Source organism: Crinia signifera, chromosome 1, assembly GCF_055691185.1.
Source record: "Crinia signifera chromosome 1, ASM5569118v1, whole genome shotgun sequence".
Taxonomy (NCBI): domain Eukaryota; kingdom Metazoa; phylum Chordata; class Amphibia; order Anura; family Myobatrachidae; genus Crinia; species Crinia signifera.
The window spans coordinates 358780426-358795406 of NC_139217.1; the positions used below are offsets into that span (position 1 = coordinate 358780426).

General features: G+C 42.8%; 1 protein-coding gene across 8 annotated transcripts in view; it reads right to left on the reverse strand.

Annotated features, from left to right (window-relative positions):
* The window catches only part of ARVCF (ARVCF delta catenin family member), a 576304-nt gene that overhangs the window by 195947 nt on the left and 365376 nt on the right, over positions 1–14981 (reverse strand). Inside the window, exon 1 of one of the 8 annotated variants that reach the window (XM_083149653.1) lies at positions 13911–14339. The exons of the other annotated variants lie outside the window; for them this stretch is intronic. Coding sequence (XP_083005779.1) covers positions 13911–13931 — 21 coding nt within the window. The 5' untranslated portion in view covers positions 13932–14339. Of the gene's footprint in view, positions 1–13910; positions 14340–14981 lie in introns of those variants that run through there. 8 annotated transcript variants of the gene reach the window in all.

Below are 14981 nucleotides of genomic sequence, written 5' to 3' on the forward strand. Positions count from 1 at the left end.
AAACTCGCATTCAGCCCTGCATTAGCCCCTTCGTGTTAAGACACCTCTAATAATACCTTCTTATACTATATAACAAACGTGTGCACAGCCACTAATACACAGCTCTCATAAGAGTACAACATCACAGAGCGCTTAGAGCTATAGCTTTTGTCGGCTATTCCACTGCTCCTGTAGAGTGGCCATAGCACATTACCATATCCAGACAGTATGGAATGTATATAAAATGAAATTACTTCCATGTTTCAATAGTTACACTTAAATTTGATCAGCAAGCCACAGAGGGAGAAGATGAAAGTTTGTTATAGTAACACAATCCCGCCGAGCAATACTGTATTATTACAAATCAAAGTGAAAGCCGGAATAAGCTTTTCAATGAAATATGTACTATACACATTTACTGAGCTTTTACACAGTTGAAACTGTAACACTTGCAGTTGGTGCCCATAGCATGCTAATGTGAGGAATAGCAGCTAATGAGAATAAAACAGAACACTAACTTACAGAATGAGCAGATCTGCGGCCAGATGACCAGATCACAGGGTTTTTATGTATTGTAGTCAGGTGATTACAGCACAGACAGACTGATATTACCTAAGTGGATTTACATACGGGTCAGAATAAATCCCACACACGTGGCAATTTGAGGTCAATCTCGTCTATAATTACCTGATGAGTGAGATTGTCTTTAGCTGTGGAGAAAAATAAATACTGTTTTGATGTCAGTGAATATTGTTTACATATAGTAGCAAAATCATTGCTACTATGTATCAATTGCCTATAAGTATTACACAGAGGAAAGGGCGATAGCCTTTAATGAGACAACACTTCAGTCTGAAAGACGTTCTGCTAAAGATACATCTCAAATGTCAACATTGAAACGGACACAGATGAAGGCAAGAATGTCTGGTTCAATTGGAAGTCTCTTGTGACCTTGGGCAATTTACAATATCTCCCCAGACATTACACATAGCTTCCCTGGCATAGGCACAAGAAAAGCTAAAACAAACCTCAGAATTCCAAAATAAAAATAAATAAATATGATACAATGATATCAGCTACAAACAAACTAATAGCAAGAGCAACAATAGGGAATAGATTGAAAAGTGTTACATTTCTTTAGAGGACTATTTAATATAGGATTGCATATACAATGCGATCTGGGCATTGAGTTGACTACAGAAGGTAGACACAAGCATTACGTCTATATGAATTTTTTACGTCCCCCCCCCCCTGAATATTCACAACGCCACAGTGTACCACATCTCCTTGCATGACTCTCTACGCTCGCCCGATGCCTAGCTACGCTCACTATTCTCCTTCCAGGCCTTAGTAGACGGTAGTGCATTAAAATACCACCTGTCAGCACACGCGGCTGGAAAAAAACCCAGGTCTACCTAGCCATTGTCAACTTTACAACCCTGTTGACCTATTTCACGTGTCAACCAAAGCCATGTCAAAGCCCATTGCATGCCGACTTAACAACCGTATACCCTTTCAAACTCTGGTATTAAGCAACTTCAAAATAAAAAAAATAAGGCACATATTCAAAAGAAACATAACGCCGTTCAAGAACAGGTAATGGTGAATATTAATTTAGAAAATAAACAGCAATGTGACCAAGGTAGGCCATTCCAAGTCAGTGGCAGGTAGCCCTTTACCACAACCAGCCCCATAGCCCTACTTTACATGGCCCGGTGTTCGCACAACAGGAGGGTGCAATAAGTGCAGTCTCAGAGCAGGTTGCCCAAAACACTTTAGATACTGTAGGAGCCAATTCTGTCAAACAATGAAATTGCCTACAAAAAAAGGCTGTATTCAAATGTTATATCACGACATCCCATCTAAAGTTACCGGAGACCACAGAGCAACATGCAGTGGATCTTTTTGCACGGTGTTCATTATAGTCCAGTTCAGCAGTGCATATCTGCTAAACCCAACCAAACTAATGGAATCGCTGCAAAAAGACCCATCTGAGCCCTCAAACAGGTGACATTTCACAGAAGGGCGAGAGCTTAGATGCTGGGGCAAGCAGTCGGATGCCCTCTAGTAGCTGCCGGTGCTAAAACATTTGAATACAGTCACAAATTGCAGACTTCGAAGGGCGAATCAGTTGTTTTAAAGGGCATCCAAATTAACATGCCCCTGTCCAAGTAATTCAATTGTTGTGGGCACAACTCTTATTACATAGACCAGGTTTAGTCCCATTTTAACACCCAAACCATGGACTGTTTACATAGATTTCTTCTCGCCGCCTTTAGCAGGCTGCCAAAGACTAGAGTGCTCGAATGTAGCAATTGAATTGCCCCATTTTGCACCCCCTAGGGACAGCCAAGGGAAAAAACGCAGAGTAGTAAGGGACACGCATGCACCTTAAGTAAATTATAAATCTGATTATGAAAACTCCATATAGCGGAAAAACCCAGGTTACCCTGTTTGAAAGTAACAGCAAAACAGCCACACAAAAAAGGACAAATTAATATGAATAATGAATTTCAACAGTTTTATGAAATTCAATAATAATGAAAATCACAACTAAACCAAACACCAACAGTGAAATGAAAATTTGATATGCAAAAGCTACATAAGAACCTTAGAAAAACACAAACAGCTCCGTATAGAACTAGGGATACATATAGATAACCAGCGATGGGGGATAATGGTGGTCAGAATGCCGGCAGCAGGCATGCCCAACCCCCCAGCCTTCCCTTCCTGCAGACTAAGGCTACCCCCCTCCCACAGCCTAACCAAAACAGGATACGGGATGCTGAATGCAACCCGTAGCTTGTTGTCCGTACGAAGTTAAACCTACGATGCACTAGGTGGTTGTGACATACCCCAGCATGATTTAAGCTCCTATTATATTTAAAAAGATACTGAATGCAAGATGTCATTTTATGTAGCTGAAGTTGCGATGTTGTCAGTTTGTGTAGTGCTAGAGGTTCAGTATGGTTCTATCTAGTAAGTTTAAGGGCGTATCATTAGACATCAATCAGGGCAACTCCCCATTCTGCAGATGCCTCGCTCGGCTGATCAACAAAAATCCAACATGTTGGACATTCTAGATTCTCAAGTTTTGACTGAAAAGTGATTAGAACCAGCGTTCCAGAAACTTTTAATTGATGGAATCACAGAATCAGGGAATCCCCGACATTGCAAAGGTAACACGCTCAAAACAACTCTTCAGGATTAGGATTTCAGATAAAAAAGGGAAGGCCATAAAACAGGATCTCTGTGTTGGATAGTTGACGGAGTAAAACTATTGCATGTAAAATGTCATACTAACACCAATATAATGCAATATGTCTGTCTAAGCAGCTGCAACAGTCAATTAGACGTATGAAGTGAGAAAGCAGTGACTAATAGGGCATACACATGGAGCGATTGCAGCCCCATTTCTAAGCAATCTGTCTAGATCACTTAGAAACGAAGCACAAAAATCGCTCATTGTGTATGGCCCCAGATGATGGCGATGCGCACTCCGGCACATCGCTATAGCCTGACTAGATTTATACTGCATGCAGTATAAATCTAGTCATTGTCAGTGTTATCTCAGTTGAGAACACTGGCTGTGACAGATCGCTCAGCACACTACTCCCATCGCCATGTGTGTACTGATACAGAAGATCATAGGGGCTATTAGGATGAAATCTACCATTTCCCTAAAGACCTCCATACTTAATTGCACAATCATCTGCAAAATGGCAAATTACGCCAATTGTTTACTTAAGTCTGCAATGTATGGGTATTACAGATCGTAGATTCAATTGGGGCTGTAGATTGTTTCTAATAAACTGAAGAGCCTTTCAAGATGGGCAGATCTGTATATGCTGAAAATTATCTGCAAATCACTGAAAGATATCTGTAATGTATGGGCACAGATGGATTGGTGAATCTGTGCAGTCATTTAAGTCCACAAATGAGCAGTTTTCTGCCTAACATAAATAATTACGGTAATTTGCTGTTAGACTGTGATGTTAAGGTACTACAAGCGCACTGGCTGAGTGGGGCATAGATTCTAGAAGCGCCTGATAAATGACATCATTTCCACACTGCAATGATAAATGACTTCTAACTAGATGAAAGAAAGGACAGTACTTTACTTAAATCATAGTTTGCTTTTAACCTTTGTTTTTATGTTCTCATGAAGTAAATATGCCGTTTTAGAGCACCGGAAGGTGACAGCACGAGTGTCTCTAGCAGAGAACATTTTGTCCACAGTCCATTCAAAAAACAAGAAAGCAAATTATGTACGAACTTCTTGTATATAAAATGGCTTTGATAGTTCTAAGGTAAACCAATGTCACCGGTACAATTTAGACACAAAATAATGTTTATACAGTTCCACCAAGCCACTAAGACCAGCTAGTTGGTTTCTCATACACAGCAGACTGACTAAAATAAACATGGAAGTAGGAAAAAATAATTAGATTAAAAAAAAAAAAAAAAAAAAAAGGTACTTGTTTCCTAGCACGGCGCCCGTCGTGGGTCACTGCATACCTTAAGTTAAGGTATGCGATGGACGCGATTTTTGGGCCATTTTTAGCCTTTTTCCCGACAATTAAAAAATCACGTCCATCGCGTGCCTTAACTTAAGGTATGCGATGCGACCGACGCGATTTAACATTGAATGCATTGTATTCAATGTTAAATTCCTATGTAAAATCGGGTCCATTGTATGCTATTATAATAGCATACAATGCGACCGATGCGATGGACCCGATTTTCCATAGGGAACAATGTTAAATGGTCCAATGGACCTGATTTTTGATTGTATACCAACCCTGATGGGTAATTTGTATGTGAAATGCCCCCCCCCCCCCCCCTTGTTGTTAACACCACCCCACGCAAACCCAAAGCATGGCGAGCGCAGCGAGCCCGCGAGGGTCGGCGGTACGCGTTCTCCGACCTTTTCATACCCCCACTATCCACGGAGTGGAGTTGATTTTATATAGTGGGGCGAGCACAGCAAGCCACCGAGCCTGAAGAGTGGCGAGCGCAGCGAGCCCCGTGAGGGGACGCGTTATACCTGTGAAGTAATACGCGTGCGCTCGCCGCGCTTCAGGCTCGTGTCACCGACGTGGATAGTGGGGGTATGAAAAGGTTGGAGGACGCGTACCGCCACTCCTGGCGGGCTCGCTGTGCTTCGGGCTGGCGTTCATCGTGGGGTGGCGTTAACAATGGAGGGGGGGGGGGGCATTTGACCCATCAGTGTGGGGATACAATGAAAATTGGGGTCTGCGGGGCATTTAACATTGGGGCCAATGTAAAATCGGGTCTCAGGGACCATTTTACATTGGTTCCAATGTAAAAATCGAGTTGGTCGCATCGCATGCGATTTGGTTGCATGCGATGGACGCTATTTTTTAGGACCCGATGGATACAATTTTTATCGCTGGCGCCGTGCTAGGAAACAAGTACCAAAAAAAAAAAAATCATATATAACAAATAATGCTGTGGCGTGTCTAGCACAGGTCTGGTTTGCATATCATTGCTGATGTACAGACCACACTGTGCTAGAAGCACTAAATGAAGAACCGCTAATAAAAAGGTTCGAAACGTTGAATTCTGCCTATGAGAATATTTTTTGGGTGAGTGCCGCCGGCTGGATATATACATTGACCCTGAGGGGTTATGGATGGCACCCCATTGATTGTGACCCGTTGAGGAAGTGCTGGAGAGAGAGAGAGAGAGAGAGAGAGAGAGAGAGAGAGAGAGAGAGAGAGAGAGAGAGAGAGAGAGAGAGAGAGAGAGAGAGAGAGAGAGAGAGAGAGAGAGAGAGAGAGAGAGAGAGAGAGAGAGAGAGAGAGAGAGAGAGAGAGAGAGAGAGATTAGATAGATACACATTTTTTTTATAAAATCTGTGGCAGGGCTTGCTGGGACGTGTAGATCCACAACAGTTGGAGGGCCATGAGTGTGGCCCCATTGATATAGCATGAGATAGAGATTATATATAAAAGACTAATGTGATAGGCACTGGTCCCTTTTAGTGCTGGTATAGTATATTACCTCACTTTGTCCACATTGCTGCTCTTGTAAAGAAGAGATTCAATTTTATACATTCTTTTGGAAGTTACAAAGAGTTATATTCCACAGGGACCATAGGACTAATGCCGCCCATACACGTCCCGATACGGGCATGCGTTCCGTGCTTGACTAGCACGCATCACATCGCATTGCATGCCCTGTGCATGCAATGCGATGTGATGAAAACGAAGTACAAAAAGTATGTGCAAGCACATACTTTTTGTACTGTGCGATGAGGTACAGCGGGAGCACGCACCTCAGAGCACGCATCACACAGCCCGCATTGCAGCGTGTATGGGCTCCTCAGTGTAGAATTATTTTTTCAAGAGCGCTGTTTGGTCAAAATAATTAATTACCACAATTGATTTGATAAATGTACAATTAATTTATTTTAATTTAGATTTCATTGATTCTTTTTGGATAATTATTATCACCACAATTAATACACAAATTACAAAAAAATAGACAATAAAAAAACAAATTTAATAAAATATACATACAATTCAACAATGCATATTAAATGTAAAAGCTTTAATTAATGATGAGCCACTAGATTATCTGCAATGGTAGTTGCAGTCCATATATTAATGCAGTCCATATATTAATATGTACAGTATAGTTCAGATGAGGCTTTTTTTAGAGGCTGGATATTATGAAACTTATTGATTAGATTTTTAGAAACAATGTTCCTCTATATAGTATAACAGTCTCGAACTCCTGGTAGTATCTCCAATAGTTAATAGTATGGAACACGGCAGTGGACTAAAGACCTTAATAATATCGCCTGTAGAAATCTTTATGCCACTTCCAGATTTTTAGTGGTAGCCTTCCAGGGTCAGGCTAGGCCAGTGGTCTCCAACCTTTTTTGGGTCGGGAGCTACTCGCGACAAAATAAACCGCCCGAAGAGCTACTAAAGTAAAAAAAAAAAAAAAAAAAATCTGCATATCCCAAAAAATGCCCTTTACACATAATGCCACAAACTGTAATGCCCCTGACACATTATGCCACACACTGCAATGCCCCAAAACATACCTCCTAACACTGGAGGCAGAGGAGAAGAATCATCTGCGCGTGCCGAAGGCACGCGCCAAAAATTAGAAGGTTCAGCTACTACCGTGGAACTCCTGCGAGGCTACATCCCCCATTTTTTCCACACACACACACACACACACACACACACGATGCCCATTATACATATGCCCAACAACGTGATACTCCGTTATACAAATGCCCCACACCGTGATGCACCATTATACATATCCCACAGTGATACTCCATTATACATATGCCACACACCGTGATGCTCCATTATACATATGTCCCACACCGTGACGCTCCATTATACATATGCCACACACTGATGCCCATTATACATATGCCACACACCGTGATACTCCATTATACATATGCCACACCGTGATACTCCATTATACATATGCCACACACCGTGATGCTCCATTATACATATGCCACACACCGTGATGCTCCATTATACATATGCCACACACCGTGATGCCCATTATACATATGCCACACACCGTGATGCTCCATTATACATATGCCCCACACCGTGATGCTCCATTATACATATGCCACACACCGTGATGCACCATTATACATATGCCACACCGTGATGCACCATTATACATATGCCACACACCGTGATGCACCATTATACTTATGACACACACCGTGATGCACCATTATACATATGACACACACCGTGATGCACCATTATACATATGACACACACCGTGATGCCGATTATGCCTATGACCCACAACGTGAAGCTCCTTTATACATATGCCCCACACCTTGATGCTCATTAAACATGTGCCACACAAATGATGCCCATTACACATATTGCACACAATGTCCCACAGTAAGGCTTCTAATAAAAAAATGTAAATTACCTGCTTGCTGTCAGGGGTTCATTTTTGTTGCCAGGGGTTAATGCTCATTGACAAGGGGGTCACTGCTTGCCCCCTCCACTATGCCCGTCTTCACATGGGCATAATAAATTAGTCATTGCTGCTGGCTGCTGGTGCGTTCGGAGCTCAGCTCCATCATCACCCTGCTGGCAATTGCCGTTCCTCCCCCCACAGCCCCACACCATGCTAGAAGTCATATTTGACTTCTAGCCTATGATCGGGAATACAGAGCTGCGCTGCTGCAGCGTTACCCGGAAGTGCCGGGAGCGCTTAGCGCGGTGCTCCCTGTCTGATGTTATATGCACCCCCATTGTTAACGCCACCACCACTATTAACGCAAACCCGAAGCGTGGAGAGCGCAGCGAGCCCACGAGGGGCGGCGGTACGTGTCCTCCGACCTTTTCATACCCCCACTATCCACGTCGTCATTAAGTTGATTTTATATAGTGTGGCGAGCGCAGCGAGCCACCGTGCCCGAAGCGTGGCAAGCGTAGCGAGCCCCGTGCAATACATGTGAAGTTATCCGCGTCTGTTCGCAGCGCTTCGGGCTCGGTGGCTCGCCACACTATATAAAATCAACTCCACAACGACGTGGATAGTGGGGTATGAAAAGGTCGGAGGACGCGTACCGCCGCCCCGGTGGCATTGTAAAAATAAAAGGAGCCAGTATTTAACCTGCACAGAAAAATAAATAAATCACCCAAATGTAACTCTCTCTGCACATGTTACATCTGCCCTACCTGCAGTGCAGCATGGTTTTGTCCATTAGAGAGATTTTGCAAGTGAACTAGAATCAGGCCTATACTCCAAACTACATCATATACAAAACATTATTCCATTAGCTGAGCGCAGCACTTATACTGTTAATAATAATAATAACAAAAAAAAATCTTATCATCTAGGTTGGTCACACTAGATTGTGGCCATTGCTCCAAATCCACTAGGTCAGCTCAGCATGTAAATACAGGAATATCACTTATAAAATTGACAGTAAGAGTCTGCAACACATTCATAATCATGGGCCTTTGTACAGCTGACCAGTGTGTGGTTCCTAACGACAGTTCTCACAGTACTAAACAAAGTAAAAATGCAGACCGTGTCCAATTCATTAAAAATGTTAAGCCCTCGGCACAGCACAAATAGCAGCTCCTCATAATAACATATTGAAAATTAATTTTAAGTCCATCTATACTGCGTTAAAAACATTTGATGCAGATTCGGACCCAATGTGCGCTCCTGTGCAGTGTAGATCGAATAGAAAAAAAATAGTCATGCCAGGCAAGTCAGACAGAGATAGATAGATAGATAGATATTAGAAATCGAACGGCATATCGAATCGAATGCCAGATCTAACCATGTGTACGAACTTTGAGGGCCAAATGTAATTGAGTGAGAGTTTCAGAAAGTGAGATATTTTGGGAGAGTTTTCCAATTTTAATTAAAGTGGCAATCATTGACAATGCAAAACCAGGATGATTTTGCCATGTAATTGATTGCTGCTTTAATAAAAATTAGAAAAAAAACTCTCAAAATATCTCACTTTCTGAAACTCTCACCCTATTACATTTGGCCCTTAGTGTTAGCATTTTTAACTTATAAAAAAGGAGCATCATTTATTCATTGACACAGTTAACTCAACTTGAATGTATTTAAAATCACATTTTTAAATTTATGGTTTAACATTTTAGGCAGTTGACCGAAAAGGCTATGGTCAGCATTTTGAGCAGTTAGACATTTGTGCAACAGGCCCCATAGAAATCGATTTTTTAATTGGAGACAATAAAACTATTTGAACAAACAGGAACAGTACAAGACTGTTTTAAATTTTTTTTTTTTTTTTTTTTTTTTTTTACATAAAAATAGCACACACACAAAAAAAAAAAAAAAGGGATTGAGATTCAGAAAGTGAGAGATTTGGTAAGAAATCACCAGGGTTTTTTAAAGCGGCAATCATTTATATTTCAAAATCAAACTGGTTTTGCAGTGTATAATGATTGCCGCTTTAAAAAAAAAAAAAAACTTTTTATAAAGGAGGTTTCCAAGTATAGGGAAACTGCTTTCTGCCTTTAAACTAATGGGTCAGAAGGGGGTAAAGGCCACCTGTTCTAGACCTTTGCAATAATGCTTACTCAAAAAATAAAAATAGATAGCGAGTTAAAGTGTTCATCGTAGTCTAACAAAGGCCTGTAAAACTATACATTCCCATTTCATTTGAAAAATAAAATGCTAGAACTTAAGAATCATCTCTCATCTGTCTAGATAAAGTGCTAATCTGCCCTTGGGACATAGACTGCATTTAAAGAGATCAATAGTTTTCATCTGGAATCCAAGAGAGAATATCAGCTGAGTGCATTGTGCCATCATCATTTATATTTTTTGTCTCCTTGTCCATACAAGTAAACCTGAACTTCAGATGACGCCCAGTTAAGGCCCATTCATCCGGCACTCCCCACTAATTCAAAAAAACACACCTACCCACCTATGTTATCACAGCACACTGGAAACAAAGCTGCATTGTAATGAGCTCATGCATTTTCCACAGCTTAGAGATACCAAAGTGTACACACTGAAATCTACAAGACAAGTCATAAAAGTTATGGTAGAGTTTATTACAAAACAAAAAACACACACTTAGGTGAGAGAAAGGTGTTGGATACCATAAAGTAGGCAGACCCACCAGCAAGCTGCTTACACTTTGTGAATCCAATAGATGAGGTTTAACTTATGATGATGATAACAAAAACAATTATTAAGGGTCAGGGAGCATCTGAACCCTATTTTGGTTGCAGAGTGTGTAAACTACAATATATACAGCAGTGATATTCTATTTGAATTCCAATGAGATGGCAATATTTTCATAGCATGAACTACAGGGCCAGATTCGGAGAGGTCTGATATTGCATTTACAGCAGAGAATTTGTACGCTGGGGATGTGGGAAAATATGCCAATGCTGCAGGAGTGTCTGGAGATCCCCAAAACTATGCCAATACCCACTGTCGGCCTAGGAGATCCAGCAGCTGCATACAAGCGCACAGCGATGGTTGCAGATCTTTACAGAATAGTAAATGGGATACTCTTTTCACACTAACCAATATTTCCTGGGTTATCACACATGAACACGTACCAACCCAGGAAATTGGTCAGTGTCAAAGAGCCCTGAAAGCTTATCCCTGGTCCAACATTACGGGATTTCAACCCGGTCTTGACCAGGGTTGGACCCGAGACACTCGCGGGTCCAGAGGCAGTATGAATGGGTAACCCAGATCCCATTCACTACACAGTGAAAGCGCCGCTGGAAGATGCTATCTACTGGCACCGCCCAGGCCACTACTCCAGATTACATCACCCGCTCAGCGTTATGCCGGGTCGGGCGGCTAGTGTAAAAGAGCTTGCAAGCCAGGTTGAACCCGGGATTTTAGGCCTGGCTTGCTAGTGTGAAAGGGGTATGAATCACCCTATTATCACACAGAATTACTGCAGAATCTGAAGCGCTGGCACCATGTTTTGTGCGTATGTATGAGATCCGAGCAGTAGATTAAGACACTTCCCAAAACAGTCATCATGCACCTGCATTTTAGTCACAACTCTCCCAAATAGTCTCGGTCATTCACTTTGCAGAGAAATCCTCATTATAAGTTGAATCGTTAAGATACCTTGGTGCATGCACAGATACCCTAATGTGGGGTACATACTAGGACAATATGGGCCAAAACGAGCCAATTTAGATAAACTCTCGACCAATTGTATGTAAAATCTGCAATGTTTTGGGCCATTTTGCTGCGATGCCGATCCGATACGTGGCCCACGGGTCGTTGTATTTTCTGAGATCCTACCTGCTGCAGGTAGAATCTCAGAAACGACCATTGTAGTGGGTGCGGGGCGCGATCGGATCGCAATGACATCAGGGGCTTTTTCTGTGCCGGTTGGCGGCTCCGTGAGCAGGTTGTATGTTCCTGTGACGACCCACTCACGAGCAGCATCGTGCTGGTGTGTACCCAGCATAACACATGTGCAAGGGGACAATAATTGCACAACTCTGTAAATATCAGCCCTGCTTACATCTCTTATCCAGGCCCACAGAGCTTGAATAGGTTGCTCATGAGGCAATCACTGTAGAACATTCATGAATACAACAAGAAACCTGAAACTAATAATTCACAAAATCTCATGTGAAACAAGTAGAACACACAGGCAGTGCACTGCATTGTGCAACGGGTATTACATCAGGGCACATCACTCCAAGCACCAGGTGTGGCTCCAACACAGAGATTCATAGCAGGCAATATAAAGCATATCAGTTTTCTCTTATATTCATGTACATGGAGCATAACATGTAGTCAGGCAGCGGAAGTTCTTGTGACATTAGCCTTGTTTAATGTAGGACTGCAATATGCTCAGAAAATAAGCTATCAATACTTAAGTTAGTGTGAATTTACTCAAAAGAAGAAGACGAATCCTTAATACAAGTCACTAATGAGTTTTGTAGTAAAAATGAAAGACAATCCCTCGGATGCAAGTATCGATTTGTGAAATAACACACATAAGCTCTTTTGCTTTCAAGATATTAAATTACAAAGAGGATGTGGTGACAGAAAAAAAAAGCCACTAGGATATTCATCAACATATTGGATTTGGGGAGGGGAGGGAGAACCTCATTTAACAGTTGGCAAGGAAAGAGTTCTTTCAATTTTACTAAGCAGCTATTTATTGATAGTGTAAGTACAACATACACAAAGCCTGTAAGTTCATTAGCTTGCTGGGCATTTAATATCAAACATTAACACTTCTATGCAGGCCAGGGAACCTTTTCCCACGCCAGAGTGGACTCATTTGCAGCAATCACATTGTGGTGCAGCAGTGGGGATGCTGTTGCATTTGCTGGGATAGGAGGACAATGCAGGGAATAAGAAGTAGGCAGCACAGCATTCCGCCTCCCATTCCAGGCTGCGACTTTGCATGCGGGAACGCTTCTATCAGCCTTGTGGAATGCTCAGAGAGGGGAATGGTACCTCACCCGAAGTAGGAGGGAATGGTACCTCACTCAAAGCAGGAGGGAACGGTACCCCACCCAAAGCAGGAGGGAATGGTACCCCACCCAAAGCATAACATACATAGGGTGCACCTACTGTATGTATTATATAGAAATACCAAAGTCAACTATACAAGCTGATCAGCCAACTGTACAGCGATCATAGGGTGTATAATCAGCATCATAATAAATACATGTATCAATTCACAGTACAGGGATACTGAACTTGTTTGTCTAAGCGATGCGATGCTCCGCATAATAAATAACCTGCTGCGAGAATCAGAAGACCAGCATGTGCCCTGATATGTACCACTGCATCCTCCTTTATTACTTCGTTATCCAGCAGGACATAATGGGGCAGATGTATTAAGCCTTAACAAGAGATAAATCTGAGTGTGATAAGAAGAGATAAACGTCCAGCCAATCACCTGCCAACTGCCATCTTACAGGCTGTGTTTGAAAAAAGTCAGTAAGGAGCTGATTGGCTGGACATTTATCTCTCCTTATCCCACTTGAATTTATCTCTTGTTAAGGCTTAATACATCTGCCCCAATGGGCGGCACGATGCCATGAATAGATGATCTCGCTGACTACACTCACAGAAAAGAGTGTTGCTGCTGCAGACAGGCTGAAGGCATGTGTGAGAAGCAGTCAGGGTGGGATGCCAGGCTTGCTGCCACTACACTGTGCAGTCATGTACACATACACACAGCACAGCAGCAAGTAGTGTGCGATGCCGCCCCCCAACTATGACAAACTTAGCTCGGCTGCATCCCCCATGTCTGTATGAACTTGAGTTGTGGCTAAACTTCTCCCCCACACAGTCACACTGGCAGCGGCGCCCGCTCTGCAGTGTGCGGCTCAGCAGTCTGCAGCAGCAGCAGGGGCCCGGGACACACACACAGACGGGGCTGGCACACTGACCTGTTGGAGTTCTGCAGGCATTTATGCTGGTCTAAAGTCCAACACGGCACACGCGGCAAGTCCTAGCCTCTGCCCGGGCGCAGCACACACCGGGTGACAGCTCTCAGCCCGACCACAGCTTTTTATTCCACTACAGGGATGCAAGGTTTGTAATGGGCTCCAGGTCCAGATCTCCTCTGCATTGGAGCAGGACAGCACTTAAAGCAAGACAGGCGATGCCCAGTAATTCCCAAACCATCCAGTACATAAGCAGCAGCAGATCCTTCGGATTCTAGACTCTCCAGAAAAGCAAAGATCCTTTGTATGTTCTCACATTCCCCTTCTCCCTCTCCTCCTGTCCCTGCCAGACTGCTGCCTCCCCACAGCCAGCATAGAAGTCTGTGGTGTGCAAGCAAGCGCAATCCCCCTCCTCCGAGGGTGGGAGTAGATAGACGGTCACAGCTGGGAGCTCAAATAAAGCACTCGCAGGCCACACCCAGCAGACAGGCAGCAGCAGCACTGTGTACTGTGTGTGTGTGAGCTGTGTGTGAGAGCCAGGGAGAAAGAACATGTAGCACTGTGGGGGTGAGGTGGGCACGGGAATGGAGGGAAGGGGCAACTATATCTCTGGAGAAGAACATTGTTAAGAAATGAATCTGAAAGGCAGAATTTACCAACTTGCCTTACATCTCGGGGTAATAGTTTTACTGTAGTTACTGAATTTTGTTCTATTTCCTTCATTTATGTGGTATATACTTTATATATAAATACTTAATATTTATACAAATTATATTGCCACTTTCTTCACAGTAAATTTTTGTCACTACTTCAACAAATCGCACTAACTCAACCTATGGCCCAGTGTAGGTTAGTGTTCTGCATCTTCCTAATGTGGATGCGCCCATATGTGAATCAGATATTGCTTGGTAACTTGGTTGCACACCAGGACAAAAACAGAGGAGCAGCTGAGATTTCTCTTCTACCACCCTAATTTCAGTGTCCCTGATACAACTGTCTTTATTCACTATGTGCATTTCTTCCTTATCTTTGCGGCCACAGCTTACGCTACTGAATTTACGTAGCATAACCCTC